Source organism: Nycticebus coucang, chromosome 21 (assembly GCF_027406575.1).
Source record: "Nycticebus coucang isolate mNycCou1 chromosome 21, mNycCou1.pri, whole genome shotgun sequence".
NCBI lineage: Eukaryota > Metazoa > Chordata > Mammalia > Primates > Lorisidae > Nycticebus > Nycticebus coucang.
The window spans coordinates 35379613-35392976 of record NC_069800.1 but is presented as its reverse complement, the minus strand read 5'-3'; the positions used below and the strand labels follow the sequence as shown (position 1 = coordinate 35392976).

The following is a 13364-nucleotide window of genomic DNA, read 5'->3' as shown; positions in this document are numbered from 1 at the left end:
AGCTGGGACTACAGACGCCGGCCACAACACCCGGCTATTTTTTTTTTTTTTTTGGTTGCAGTTTGGCCAGGGCCGGGTTTGAACCCGCCACCCTCGGTAAATGGGGCCAGTGCCCTACCAACTGAGCCACAGGCGCCGCCCTAAATAGTATTTTAATATAGTCATAAATTTTGTATAGTGACAAGACAAACGATAAAGCAGCTCTATTATTTTAAAAGGCAGAAAAATGTAGAATCACCCAGATTCCTCTGGTGCCTGCTGGTACCTTCTCTGAGCCTATAAACTGTCTCTAGTAGAAGATTTATGTCCTGCCATCAGGCAATTAGAGGCTGAAGTAGAGTATTTCCCTGCAATATTTTAGAGAGAATTTTTTTTTTTTTTTGAGACAGTCTCACTTTGTTACCCTTGGTAGAGAGCTGTGGCATCATAGCTCACAGCAACCTCAAACTCCTGGGCTTAAGCGATTCTCTTGCCTCAGCTTCCCAAGTAACTGGAACTGCAGGCGCCCGCCACAACGCTGGCTTGGCTTGGCTTAGAGACGAGTTCTGGCTTGGCTCAGAATGGTTTCAAACCATGAGCTCAGGCAATCCACCTGCCTCAGCGTCCCAAGTGCTGGGATTACGGGCGTGAGCTACTGCGGCCAATCTAGGAGAAATATTTTTACTTTCTTTAAGTGCAAGAAGTGTCCTTTGCTTAACTGGGTAGTTGATGTCCTCCTGCATTTCTGGCCCTCCTCTGCCCCCAAGGGGCCACTCCTGGCCACTCCTCCAACGGCTCTACGTGAGTGGATGGTTAGTGTTTCTACTTCAGTAACAGAAAACAGGTCACCACTCAAAGAAGTGGGTTCCACACTTTGATGAGCATCAGAATGACCTTGAAGAGCCTGATAAGAACACTGACCCCTCCTGGGCAGAGGTGGCTATTCAAGAGCTACTGCTACAGGGTTCCAGGTGGCAAGCAGAGTGCAGTGTCCAGGATGCAAATTATAATGCAGAGTTGGCAGCAAGGAGAGCTCAGGGAGCGGAGCTGAAGACGAGGTCAGGATGAAGATTTCGGAGCTTTTGCCTAGAAGACTGTTTTCTGACGCAGTCACAAATTTCCCAGAGCACCTAACCGGTATCTGCTTCCCTCGGAGCCCCCATCAAAGAGAAGAAAGCAGGAGTGGACATGGTCCCTTTTAGCATCGAATATTGCATTTCTAGGCGGGAGGGGGGAGTCTTTCGTATTAAAAGGCTCCAGTCTTGCGAAGCCGCCAGCACGCAAACGCACGTCCCCAAGCGCGTCTAGGTATACCAGTCAGCCTTCCAAGCTTCTCAGACCGGAAACTAGGGCTCCCTCTTCCGCTACCAGACGGAAATGTCCTGAGACTGGAGGCTGAGGGGCTTCCGGTGGCTCCGCGGGATAACTTGGGCTCACCATGACGGCTTCCTTAGCCGGGAAAAAGATCGTGTTTGTCACAGGGAACGCCAAAAAGCTGGAGGAGGTGTCGGAGGGCGTTCGGTGCCGACCGGGAGGCGGCTGGGAATAGAGAGGGGGCTTCCAGCTGGAGGGAGGCACGTGGGCAGAGGCGTGGAGGGGGAACTCTGTGCTCGTCTCGGGAAGGAGGGGGCGGGACCCCGCTGTGTGGAAGGGCCTGGGGCACCCTGGGGTTGGCAAAAGCTTAAGGGCCTGACAGATCCTAGCACAGGGCTTGCGAGGTCAGCGGCTGGGGGAGCCAGAGTAGTGGCTGGGGCCCTTAGCTGCTTTCTCAAATATCACTATTGAGCTAGACCCCATATCGGGGCCTCGAATACCTTTCTGGGACTGATAAAGGTCTCACTGTTGGTCTGGGGGTTGCAAAGGCCAGAAAGGGCGTGGAATTAGGTTCCAAACTGAATATACGCCCCATCACGGTCCAGAAATGTTCCAGCTTCTTTCTGCATCTGTGAAATAGGGATAATGTGAGACGTCTGCTTCGCAGCGTTATAGAGAGAAGTAAAGGAGGGATGGAGCCGGCCGTAGTGCTTCCGCCTGTAATACCAGCACTCTGAGAGTCCGAGGCGGGTGGATAGCTTGAGCTGAGGAGTTCGACACCTGCCTGAGCAAGACCCGGTCTCTAAAACTAGCCGGGCGTTGTGGCGGGAGCCTATAGTCCCAGCTACTTGGGAGGATGAGAAAAGAGAATCGCTTGAGCCCAAGAGTTTGAGGTCGCTGTGAGCTGTGACGCCACGTCACACTACCGAAAGCAACAAAGTGAGACTGTCTCAAAAAAAAAAAAAAAAAAAAATGAGGGAGTGGGATGCTACAGGAACTTTGTAGCTAGTTGAGAGGACTCTTAGGGTTTATAGAACGTCTCTGCCTGTAAGTAACAGACACATAGGGAGCTTTTATAAGCCACCACGTGTCTTTTGTCCAAATAAATTGTTATGGTGTCCCACAGGACCTGAGTATTCCCATAGCTATGATGCTAGCACTCTACTGGGGGCTATCCTGTCCTTGTAGGTTTGCTTATCCCTAGACCTATTGGGATTTTCCTGCTTTCTCCCCTGCTGGTGTAGAGGACAGTGAGGCTTCTGCCAGACATCAGCCCCTTTTCTGTCAGCCACAGCCAAGGAGATAAGGTCATGTATCTGATTAGAGGATGACACCCATCGGTTATATTTGAGGCAGACCAATGAGGTACATTCTGAGAGAAACTTCATTTGTCCCTAGCATAGGGACGGATGGCATTTTTTTGCCTCCTCAGGAGCCGGAGCCTTATACTGATTAAAGGTTTGGGGTTTTGGGATCAGACCAGTCAAGTAGACAGGCAGGGCCACTCTGAACAGAGCCCATGTGGGATGGTGCGCACCAGATCCCAAATCTCTGGCTGAGAACATTGCCTTCTCACATTTAAAGACACGTAGGCTGGTGGTGTTGGCTCATACCTGTAATCCCAGCACTTTGGGAAGCTGAGGTGGGTGGATTGCTTGAGCTCACCAGTTCCAGACCAGCCTGAGCAAGAGTGAGATGCCCTCTCTAAAAATAGGTGGGTGTGGTGGCAGACACTTGTAGTCCCAGCTACTTGGGAGGCTGAGGCAAGAGGATCACCTGAGCCCAAGAGTTTGCTGTGAGCTCTGATGCCATGGCACTCTACCGAGGGCAACAACCTGAGACTCTGTCTCAAAAAAAAAAGAAAAAGAAAGAAAAACAAAAGTCACAGGAACTGCTAATACTATTTTGTTTTGTTGTCTTTATTCATAATTGGAAAGGTGCAAAATTTCAGTTAAGGGTTAGTAAAAATAAAGAGGTATTTTTCCCATCCAAGTTTCAGGCCTTCTAAATTCTAAGTAACCTCTGATAGGGTATTCCAGGCCTAAGAGGACAGGTAAGGTTTCTGGGAGCACTGAGAAGAAAGAGGGTGTTTGGATTGGGATGGGGTGGTTAGCACAAGCAGAGGTCTAAAGAAGAAGGAATAGAGAAGTAAGGTGGAGGGGGCTGGCTTTCTAGGGGGGGACCCTAATAGCTGGGGTGGAGAGCTCATGGGCCTAACTTGGTAAGCTCTGGGGGACTGGCAGGAGAGTCAGTGATGGGAAAGGTAGATGACAGCTCATATAGTAATGGTGAATCATTAGCAGATGGTGATAAATGTTCTTTCATTTTGGAACAGGTCATTCAGATTCTAGGAGATAAGTTACCATGCACTTTGGTGGCACAGAAAATTGACTGTACGTCTCCATTTTGTTTTATCTTTAAAAGATGGTTCCATTTCTTTGTCTCCCTGTGACTTGACTTTGTGTATCTGTTTTCTTGATAAGTGCCAGAGTACCAGGGAGAGCCAGATGAGATTTCCATACATAAGTGTCAGGAGGCGGCTCGCCAGGTACCTACTCTGCCCTTGTCCCACATTGACATCTCTTGTCCAGGTGGTTCCTGGGGCCTCTGCATGCTGGGGATGGGCAGGGAACAACAGAGTAGGCACAGTTTGTTGTGACTTCTAGAACCTGCTCAGATCCATCCAGTCTGGAGTCAGTTAATATTGGCCTTGGAACACTGCCTTCCTTTCCCAGTCTTAACGGCATGATGTCTCCCCCAGACCACCACTATACAGTCTCTTTTTCTCTCTCTGTTTCTTTTTCTTTGTCCCCTTTCCCTCTTCCCCTCCTCCCCCAGTTCTTAGATACATACATTTCAGACCTATGTTCTCCCTACATGCAAATCTACCCCCACACTCCACACATCTCTGTGGAGCTGAGAAGGAGCAGGTTAAGAGTCAGGCTACTTGGGTGTGATCTCAGCTGTCCCATTGCTGTGCCTGGAGTAAGCTTTACAACCTACCAAAGTTTTTGTGTCCCCATCTCTAAACTGAAGATAAAAGATTAACTGCTCTTAATATGAAACTGTCTACTATGCAGATCTCAGCTAGCTGTGAACCTGGCCCCAGCCTGGGTGACCTGGGAGTTTAGGGGGGGGACTGAGTCTAATGTTGGTAATGAGTCTCAGGGCTGCATGTCCTTGTGCTGCAGGTACAAGGGCCTGTACTGGTTGAGGATACCTGTCTGTGCTTCAATGCCCTGGGAGGTCTCCCTGGCCCCTACATGTAAGTTCCCTCTTTGTCCCCCTACAGGGCCCCAGGCAGGAAACTACTAGAACTGCAAAATGGTTACTCTATAGGTCATGTTGTTCATTATATTGGCATCAACACCAATATTTCACAGTGTCCTGAGGAAAAATTAGAGATGGGGAGAGGCAATGCCTTTCGTTTGTAAAGTGTGAGAATGAGATTGTGTAAATGGAGATGGGAAAGGGGACCCTCCCATTTGAGAAGTACATTTATAGGCAGATAACTTTCAGGAAAGAGAAAAAAGCAAGTTGAGATCTGAAAACTGATTTCCTTAAAACTATTCAATGCCCAGGCCAGGTGCGGTGGCTCACACCTGTAAACCTAGCACTCTGGGAGGCTGAGGCAGGTGGATTGCTTGAGCTTATGAGTTCGAGACCAGCCTCAGCAAAAGCAAGAACCTATCTCTACTAAAAAAAAAAATAAAGACTGAGTTGGGCGGCGCCTATGGCTCAGTCAGTAAGGCGCCAGCCCCATATACCGAGGGTAGCGGGTTCAAACCCGGCCCCGGCTGAACTGCAAACAAAAAATAGCCAGGCGTTGTGGCGGGCGCTTGTAGTCCCAGCTGCTCGGGAGGCTGAGGCAAGAGAATCGCTTAAGCCCAGGAGTTGGAGGTTGCTGTGAGCTGTGTGAGGCCACAGCACTCTACTTGGGGCCATAAAGTGAGACTCTGTCTCTACAAAAAAAAAAAAAAATAAAAATAAAGACTGAGTCAAGAGGATCACTTGAACCCGAGTTGGAGGTTGCTGTGAGCTATGACATCACAGCATTCTATCCAGGGCAATAGCTTGAGGCTCTGTCTCAAAAATAAAAAATAAAAATAAAAAAACTATTCAGTGCCCTAAACCCCCTTAGAAAGTTTTTGTGTATTTCTAGGGCATTGAAACACCAGTTTGAAGACTCCTGCATGGGGCATAAGTGCTGTTCCTGGGTTTTCTTTAACTCTTGGGTGACAAATCTGTTTCCAGGGCAATAGCCACCATTTATGCTTATGCTTACAGTGTATGTTGTTCCACCTCCTCACCAGCACTGACTATTATGACTTTTTACTATTTTGCAAATTGAGGATGTGATATGGTACCACATGCAGTTTTTTGTTTTTTTTTTTATTGAGACAGAGTCCCATGATGTCGCCCTCAATAGAGTGCTGTAGCATCACAACTCACAGCAACCTCCTGGGCTCAAGCGATTCTCTTACCTCAGCCTCCCAAGCAGCTGGGACCACAGGCGCCCACCACAATGCCTGGCCATTTCTTGTTGCAGTTGTCACTGTTGGTTAGCTGGCCCAGGTTGGGTTCGAACCCACCAACCTCCATATATGTGGCTGGCACCATAACCACTGTGTTATGGGCATCAAGCCATTTGTTTTTTTTTCTCTTTTGAGACAGAGTCTCAAGCTGTCACCCTGGGTAGAGTGCTGTGTCGTCACAGCTCACAGCAACCTCAAACTCTTGGGCTTAAGCAATTCTCTTGCCTCAGCCTCCCAAGTAGCTGGGACTATAGGTGCCCCCACAACACCCGGCTATTTTTTTTTTCTGTTGCAGTTGTCGTTTTAGCTGGCCTGGGCCAGGTTAGAACCCACCAGCCTCAGTGTATGTGGCCAGCATCCTACCCACTGAGCTATGGACACTGCCCCAGAGTCTTACTTTGTTGCCCTTGGTAGAGTGCCCTGGCGTTACAGTTCACAGCAATCTCAAACTCTTGGGCTCAAGTGATTCTCTTGCCTCACCTATAGTAGCTGGGACTATAGGTGCCTGTCACAATGCCCGGCTAGTTTTTTGTTTAGCAGGCCCAGGCCAGGTCTGAACCCACCAGCCCCAGTGCATGTGGCCAGCACCCTGAGCTATAGGCGCTGAGCCCACATGCAGTTTTAATTTGCATTTTCCTATATACCAGTGAGGTTGAGTCCTTCATTTGTTTATTGATTCTTTGGTGTCTTGCATGTTTGTGTCTATTTCCTTTTTCCTGTTGGATTACTTTTCTTTGTTTTGATTTGAGACATTACTTTTCATTTCTCCATGGCTGCCCATGGGGCACATCCTACGTAAGAAGGTGTAAGAAGATCCGTCTGTTCCCAGTGTCTGACTTCCTTGTATTTCTCTTGCAGAAAGTGGTTTCTTGAGAAGTTAAAGCCTGAAGGTATCATCCTTTTTTTTCTTCTCTGAGGGTGGTCTAGGAAAAGGACCCCAGTTAGTAATTGAGTTCCAGCCTCTACTCTACCATGGAACCTCAGTTTTCCCATCTATAAATGCCTTTTTATAGTTGGTTAGTTTACAGGCTGAACACAGTGGCTCATGCCTGTAGTCCCAGCGCTCTGGGAGGCCGAGGCAGGTGAATCACTTGAGCTCACGAATTTGAGACCAGCCTGAGCAAGTGCAAGACCCTGTCTCTGGGTGGCGCCTGTGGCTCAGTCGGTAAGGCGCCAGCCCCATATACCAAGGGTGGTGGGTTCAAACGCAGCCCCGGCCAAACTGCAACCAAAAAATAGCCGGGCGTTGTGGCGGGCGCCTGTAGTCCCAGTTACTCGGGAGGCTGAGGCAAGAGAATCGCTTAAGCCCAGGAGTTGGAGGTTGCTGTGAGCTGTGTGAGGCCACGGCACTCTACCGAGGGCCATACAGTGAGACTCTGTCTCTACAAAAAAAAAAAGACCCTGTCTCTAAAAATAGCCAGGCATTGTGATGGGTGCCTATAGTTCCAGCTACTTGGGAGGCTGAGGGCAAGAGGATCACTTGAGCCCAAGAGTTTGAGGTTGCTGTGAGCTATGATGCCACGCACTCTACGGGGGCAAGAAAGTGAGACTCAGTCTCAAAAAAAAATGCCTTTACAGTTGGTTAGTTTTGAATGGGACCACACTGCATTGGCTGATTTTCTTTTTTTCTTTTTTTTTGTAGAGACAGAGTCTCACTTATGGCCCTCAGTAGAGTGCTGTGGCCTCACACGGCTCCCAGCAACCTCTAACTCCTGGTCTTAAGCGATTCTCTTGCCTCAGCCTCCCGAGTAGCTGGGACTACAGGCGCCCGCCACAACGCCCGGCTATTTTTTGGTTGCAGTTTGGCCGGGGCTGGGTTTGAACCTGCCACCCTCGGTATATGGGGCCGGCGCCTTACCGACTGAGCCACAGGCACCTCCCATTGGCTGATTTTCTGACATACCAAAGCCCAAAGCTGTGTGTTAGTTTGTGTCAGAGGGAGGTATGGATACCAGACCACCTTCAGTTTCAAACCTACCCCTGCCTTGGGCTTGGCTCCCTCTCAGAAGTTAAGAGTGAAGGGCGGTGCCTGTGGCTCAAAGGAGTGGGTGCCGGCCTCGTATACCGGAAATGGTGGGTTCAAACCCAGCCCTGGCCAAAACTGCAAAAAAAAAGAGTTAGAAGCTATAGCTGCCTTCTCCACCCCCAGTTGGAGCCTAATTTTCCCTGTCCCCACCTGCAGGTCTCTACCAGCTCCTTGCCGGCTTCCAGGACAAGTCAGCCTACGCACTTTGCACATTTGCACTCAGCACTGGGGACCCGAGTGAACCTGTGCACCTATTTAGGGGCCGGACCTTGGTGTGTACCCACCTGATCTCCAATCCCCCATGTAATGCCTGGGGCTCTGCTGCCAGCCATGCCTGGGGTCCTCTGCATGGCAGTGGTGGGAAGGGCATCCTGGGACCAGAGTTAGTTACTGAAGGCTTGGCTGAAAGGCGCCCCTGGGCAGAGTAATTAAAAATGCTGTCAATCTCAGGACAGTGGCAGGAATGGCTCCTGAGACAGTTATCTAAATTCTTGAGAGGCGCCCCTGGACAAACACAATTGTGCTGTCAATCCCCAAGACTCTTTGACCCTGGGGCTGGTGTTTCAGGGACTAAACAGCTGTTAGCTGTTGGCTAACAGCTAGTGAGGACTGATGGACCCAGACTGCAAACTGAAGGTGACAACTCCCAAAGCTACTCTGTAGCCTAGACTTCTCTAAGCTCAACTCTCCTTATCCACTGCCAAGGTGCTTGAATGTCTCACAGCCTTTCCAGCTTGTGTTCATATAGGGTCTTTATCCTTTGCCTAGCGGCATTCCTTCTCCAGCTGCCATTCAACACCACACTGCCTGTCTGATCCTCAGGTCCAGCTGCTTCTCCCAGGGTCCAGACCACCCTCCTGGCTGGCCTGCTCACCCTATGGCAAGATTGTGCCTTGTGGTACATCACTCCTGCTAAGGGTATAATCCAGAGGTGCCACTGGGAACCTGTCCATAGCTGTTTTATCTAACCCTGCCTGGTTAAATTTTTTGGTGATGATGGTAGTGGTGGTAAAAAATATAACATTTACCATCTTTTTTTTTTTTTTTTTTTTGTAGAGACAGAGTTTCACTTTACTGCCCTCAGTAGAGTGCCATGGCGTCACACAGCTCACAGCAACCCCCAACTCCTGGACTTAGGCGATACTACTGCCTCAGCCTCCGGAGTAGCTGGGACTACAGGCGCCCGCCACAACGCCCAGCTATTTTTTTGTTGCAGTTGGGCCGGGGCAGGGTTTGAACCCGCCACCCTCGGTATATCAGGCCAGCGCCCTACTCACTGAGCCACAGGCGCCGCCCAACATTTACCATCTTAACTATTCCCCCCCACATCTCCTCAAATTCGTTTTTAACCATCTCAACATTTTTTTTAAGTGTACAGTAGTGTTAATTATATGCTTGTTGTTGTACAACAGATCTCTAGAACCTTTTCATTTTGTAAAATTGACTATACCCTTTGAAAAACTCCCTTTTTGGGCGGCGCCTGTCGCTCAGTGAGTAGGGTGCCGGCCCCATATGCCGAGGGTGGCGGGTTCAAACCCAGCCCCGGCCAAACTGCAACCAAAAAATAGTCGGGCGTTGTGGCGGGCGCCTGTAGTCCCAGCTACTCGGGAGGCTGAGGCAGGAGAATCGCCCAAGCCCAGGAGTTGGGGGTTGCTGTGAGCCGTGTGACGCCACGGCACTCTACCGAGGGCAATAAAGTGAAACTGTCTCTACAAAAAAAAAAAAAGAAAAACTACCTTTTTTCCTGGCAACCACCATTCTACCAAACTTTTTTTTTTTGTTTGTTTTTACCAAACTGATTTTAAGAATTTGACTGCTGGTGGGGTGTGATAGCTTATGCCTCTAATCCTAGCGCTTTGGAAGGCTGAGACAGGTGGATTCCCTGAGCTCAGGAGTTCAAGACCAGCCTCAGCAAGAGACAGACCCCATCTCTAAAAAAAAAAAAAGTAGCCAGGTGTTGTGCCAGGTACCTGTAGTCCCAGCTGCCTGGGAGGCTGAGGCAGGAGGATCTCTCGAGCACAAGAGTTTGAGGTTGCTGTGAGCTGTGATGTTAGGGTACTCTACCAAGGGCATCAAAATGAGACTCTGTCTCAAAAAAATAAAAAATTATTGCTGTGATGCCTATGTTGAGACGTCCATTATGTGAGAACAAGACCAGGCCTTAGTTCTAATAACAGTGCCTGGCCCACTGTAGGTGGTCAAAAAACACTGCATGGGTGAGGTTCAGAGTTGTTTGGTTATTGGCCTTGGTCACACAGCTCCCCATAGTGGAAAGAGAATTTGCCTTTTGGGCAAATGACTTGGCATTTATGTGGCTAATCCCCATTATCTACCACCTCCCTTATGATTTTCCAGTGAGTTTTTTTTTTTTTTTTTTACTTTGATGGCAACATGACATTTCATGTCACTGGATTATAGTTTGTTCTCTTTATAGCATTTCGTTTTGGAATTTGCCTATTACAGCTAGTACTTACTGGGCTCATTTACGTGTTGGCGGCTGGGATGAGTACCTCCTATTATGGTATCTCACTTCACTGTTAGAACCTTTCTGTATTTTGAGGAATATTGTTAACAGTAGCAGGCCTGGGGCTTGCATACAAAGTCCAGAGCTCTTAACTTGCCATTAGGAGGAAATGCTTTCTGTCCAGTTTTCAAAGCTGACTCATTTTTCTTCAGTGAAGTCACAGTTTGTCCAAGGTATAGAGGGAAAGTGGCCCCAGAGATGTTGGTAGACAGATCAAGTACATAGTTCCTCCCTGTGAGGCAACAGCTGCCCCACGGCATTTTATTTATGACTTAGCAAACATTTGCAGGTCCTGTAGACCCCTTGAAACTATATCTTGAGTAAATAGGGTCTCCTCAAGTTCATAAACTAACCAAACTCAGCCTGGCGGCTGCCCTCTTAACCCACCCCCTCTATCCCTGGTTACACACCTGTCCTCTTTCCTGTGGCAGGGCCAGATTGTGATGCCACGAGGCTGCCGGGACTTTGGCTGGGACCCCTGCTTTCAGCCTGATGGATACAAGCAGACGTGAGGAGCCCCTGTTTCTTCCCTGGGATGTGGGGTCAGGATAGCTGTGGTCTGGGTTGGGTGGCTGCCCCGCCTAAGGGCAGGCATGCAGATGTGGGTGGGGCAGGCTCTGAAGGTGCTGTTCCAGCTGGAGGCAGCTCTGCTGGGGTGAACCACAAGGAATCTGGGTGGCCTAGTGCACAGTGTGGAGGAGGCGACTAGGCAGGGCTGGGAGTGTGGAGCTCTTGGGCACCAGCTTACCCCAGACCAGCTGTGTGACCAGTAGCTTCCCCTCCCTTGCCTTGGCTTATTTATATAGAAACTTGACAATTTTGTAGGATGATTTTCTGACTGTGCCATCTAGATGGGGAAAATGTTAGCACTTTTACATCCTCTGGTAGGTACCACATTAAGTCTTCAAGTACCAGATCTGAGTATTTCACACTAATATCCCTATATTTACACGGGACATTATTGGAAACAGGCTTCCCTTAGGGAATGTGGCCTCTGAACTCATAGTAGCCAGGCAAGGCTGAGGACATTGTGAAAAAGCATTGTCCAAGATGGCTTGGTGCCAGTATCACAGTGGTTACGGCGCCAGCCACATACACTGAGGCTAGCAGGTTCAAACCCAGCCTGGGCCAGCTAAACAATAATGACAAAAAATAGCCGGGCATTGTGGCGAGTGCCTGTAGTCCCAGCTATTTGGGAGGCTGAGGCAAGAGAATCACTTAAGCCCAAGGAGGTTGCTGTGAGCTGTGACGCCATGGCATTCTCCCAAGAGCAACATAGTGAGATTCTGTCTCAAAAAACAAACAAAAAAACCAAAGCATTGTCCAGGAAACCCTTTGGTGACAGAAATGTTTTCTTTCTTTTTCTTTTTTTTTTGAGACACAGTTTCACTCTGTCGCCTTCTGTAGAGTGCTATAGTGTCACAGCTCACAGCAACCTCCAGCTCTTGGGCTTAAGCGATTCTCTTGCCTCAGCCTCCCAGTAGCTGGGATGACAGGCACCCACCACAACACCCAGCTATTTTTTGTTGCAGTTTGGCCGGAGCCGGGTTTGAACCCGCCACCCTTTGTATATAGATCTGGCGCCATACTCACTGAGCCACAGGCACCGCCCAACAGAAATGTTTTCTATCTGTGCTGTCCAGTTGCGTGGCCACTAGCCATATATATGCCTTTGGAGTACTTGAAATGGGGTTAGGCTAAGGGACTAAATTTATTTTATTATTTTTTTAATTTTTATTTATTTATTTATTTTGAGACAGTGTCTTAAGCTGTGGCCCTTGACAGAGTGCTGTGGCGTCATAGCTCACAGCAACCTCAAACTCTTGGGCTTAAGCGATTCTCATGCCTCAGCCTCCCAAGTAGCTGGGACTACAGGCATCCGCCACAACTCCCGGCTATTTTTTGGTTGTAGTTGCCATTGTTGTTTGGCAGGCCCGGGCTGGATTTGAACCCGCGAGGTCTGGTGTACATGGCTGGCGCCCTAGCCACTGAGCTACAGGTGCAGATCCAAATAAATTTATTTTTATTCAATTGTGGTTAATTTAAATAGCCACAGGAGGCCAGTGGCTACTGTATTGGACGGTGCAAGTCTGAAGACCACAGGTGGGTGTGAGATTTTCATGTCACCAGAGTCCTGGCACAGAGGATGGGCCCCTGCCCCCAGCACATTAGAGAGGACTGCTGTGTTTGCTTTGTCAAGCCCCAGTGCTTCCTGTCAACAGATGACAAAGCTGATCAAACATGCAGTTCATCCCCTCTCCCCAGCTTCCCTAGGGACTTTTGGGCACATGAAAGCAAGTTTAATATCCCTCCATGCTCATTATTATGGGTTCTACCTACAGGGAAATTGAACGCTCTGATTTTATTTTTAAAAAGTAACTGGCTGCCAGGAGCTGGTGTTCCCTATTCCCCTTTCCCAGGGGCTCTGTGAGCTTCAGGTTTCCCAGGTGGGATGGTGTAGAGTGGGGGTACACTTCCTCCCTGAATCTGGGATCCCTCTTCTCTGAGCTGCAATTGTCATCCCTCAGGTACGCGGAGATGCCCAAGGCTGAGAAGAACGCCATCTCCCATCGCTTCAGGGCTCTGCTCAAGCTGCAGGAGTATTTTGGCAGCTTGACTTCCCCTGAGGCTGGGGGAGGCCACCTGGACAAGGGATTTGGGGAGGACTAGCTTGAGACCTCCCCCATCGGACAGGCACCCCTCAAGTACTTCCTTCAGGTTTGCCCCTTCCGGGGGTGTTAAGGCAGCCTCACCAGCCCTGTCTGAAGGAGCAGCTGGCTCTGCTTAGAGGAAGTTGATACCATCCTTGTGCCCTCAAGGATTCAGTGATCTCCCCTACAGCTTCCAGGCCTAAGAACCCGAAGAGAGCTTGGGTGTTAAAACTGGCCTGGCAGGATTGAGGGTTTGGGGGAATAACCATATAGTCTTAGATGTTTTTAAAGTGAAGCAAATAAAATTTCTGAATGGCTTATGTTTCTAAAATAAA

At 49.1% G+C, this 13364-nt stretch overlaps 1 protein-coding gene across 1 annotated transcript; it reads left to right on the top strand.

The window, feature by feature from the left end:
• The first annotated feature begins 1323 nt into the window (after positions 1-1323).
• Positions 1324-13364, top strand: ITPA (inosine triphosphatase). The gene is made up of 8 exons (XM_053574479.1): positions 1324-1483; positions 3629-3686; positions 3777-3841; positions 4485-4558; positions 6687-6718; positions 8011-8126; positions 10810-10886; positions 12907-13364. Exons 1-8 carry the CDS (start codon positions 1418-1420, stop codon positions 13046-13048), a joined length of 630 nt encoding a protein of 209 aa, XP_053430454.1. The 5' UTR covers positions 1324-1417; the 3' UTR covers positions 13049-13364.

What these genes read in the sequence shown, in the direction of transcription:
- ITPA (XM_053574479.1), top strand. Translation starts at nt 1,418, where the DNA reads ATGACGGCTTCCTTAGCCGGGAAAAAGATCGTGTTTGTCACAGGGAAC. An exon ending in GGTCTCCCTGGCCCCTACAT is followed by an intron (nt 4,559 to 6,686) that starts GTAAGTTCCCTC and finishes TTTCTCTTGCAG; the next exon opens with AAAGTGGTTTCTTGAGAAGT. An exon ending in TATTTAGGGGCCGGACCTTG is followed by an intron (nt 8,127 to 10,809) that starts GTGTGTACCCAC and finishes TTCCTGTGGCAG; the next exon opens with GGCCAGATTGTGATGCCACG.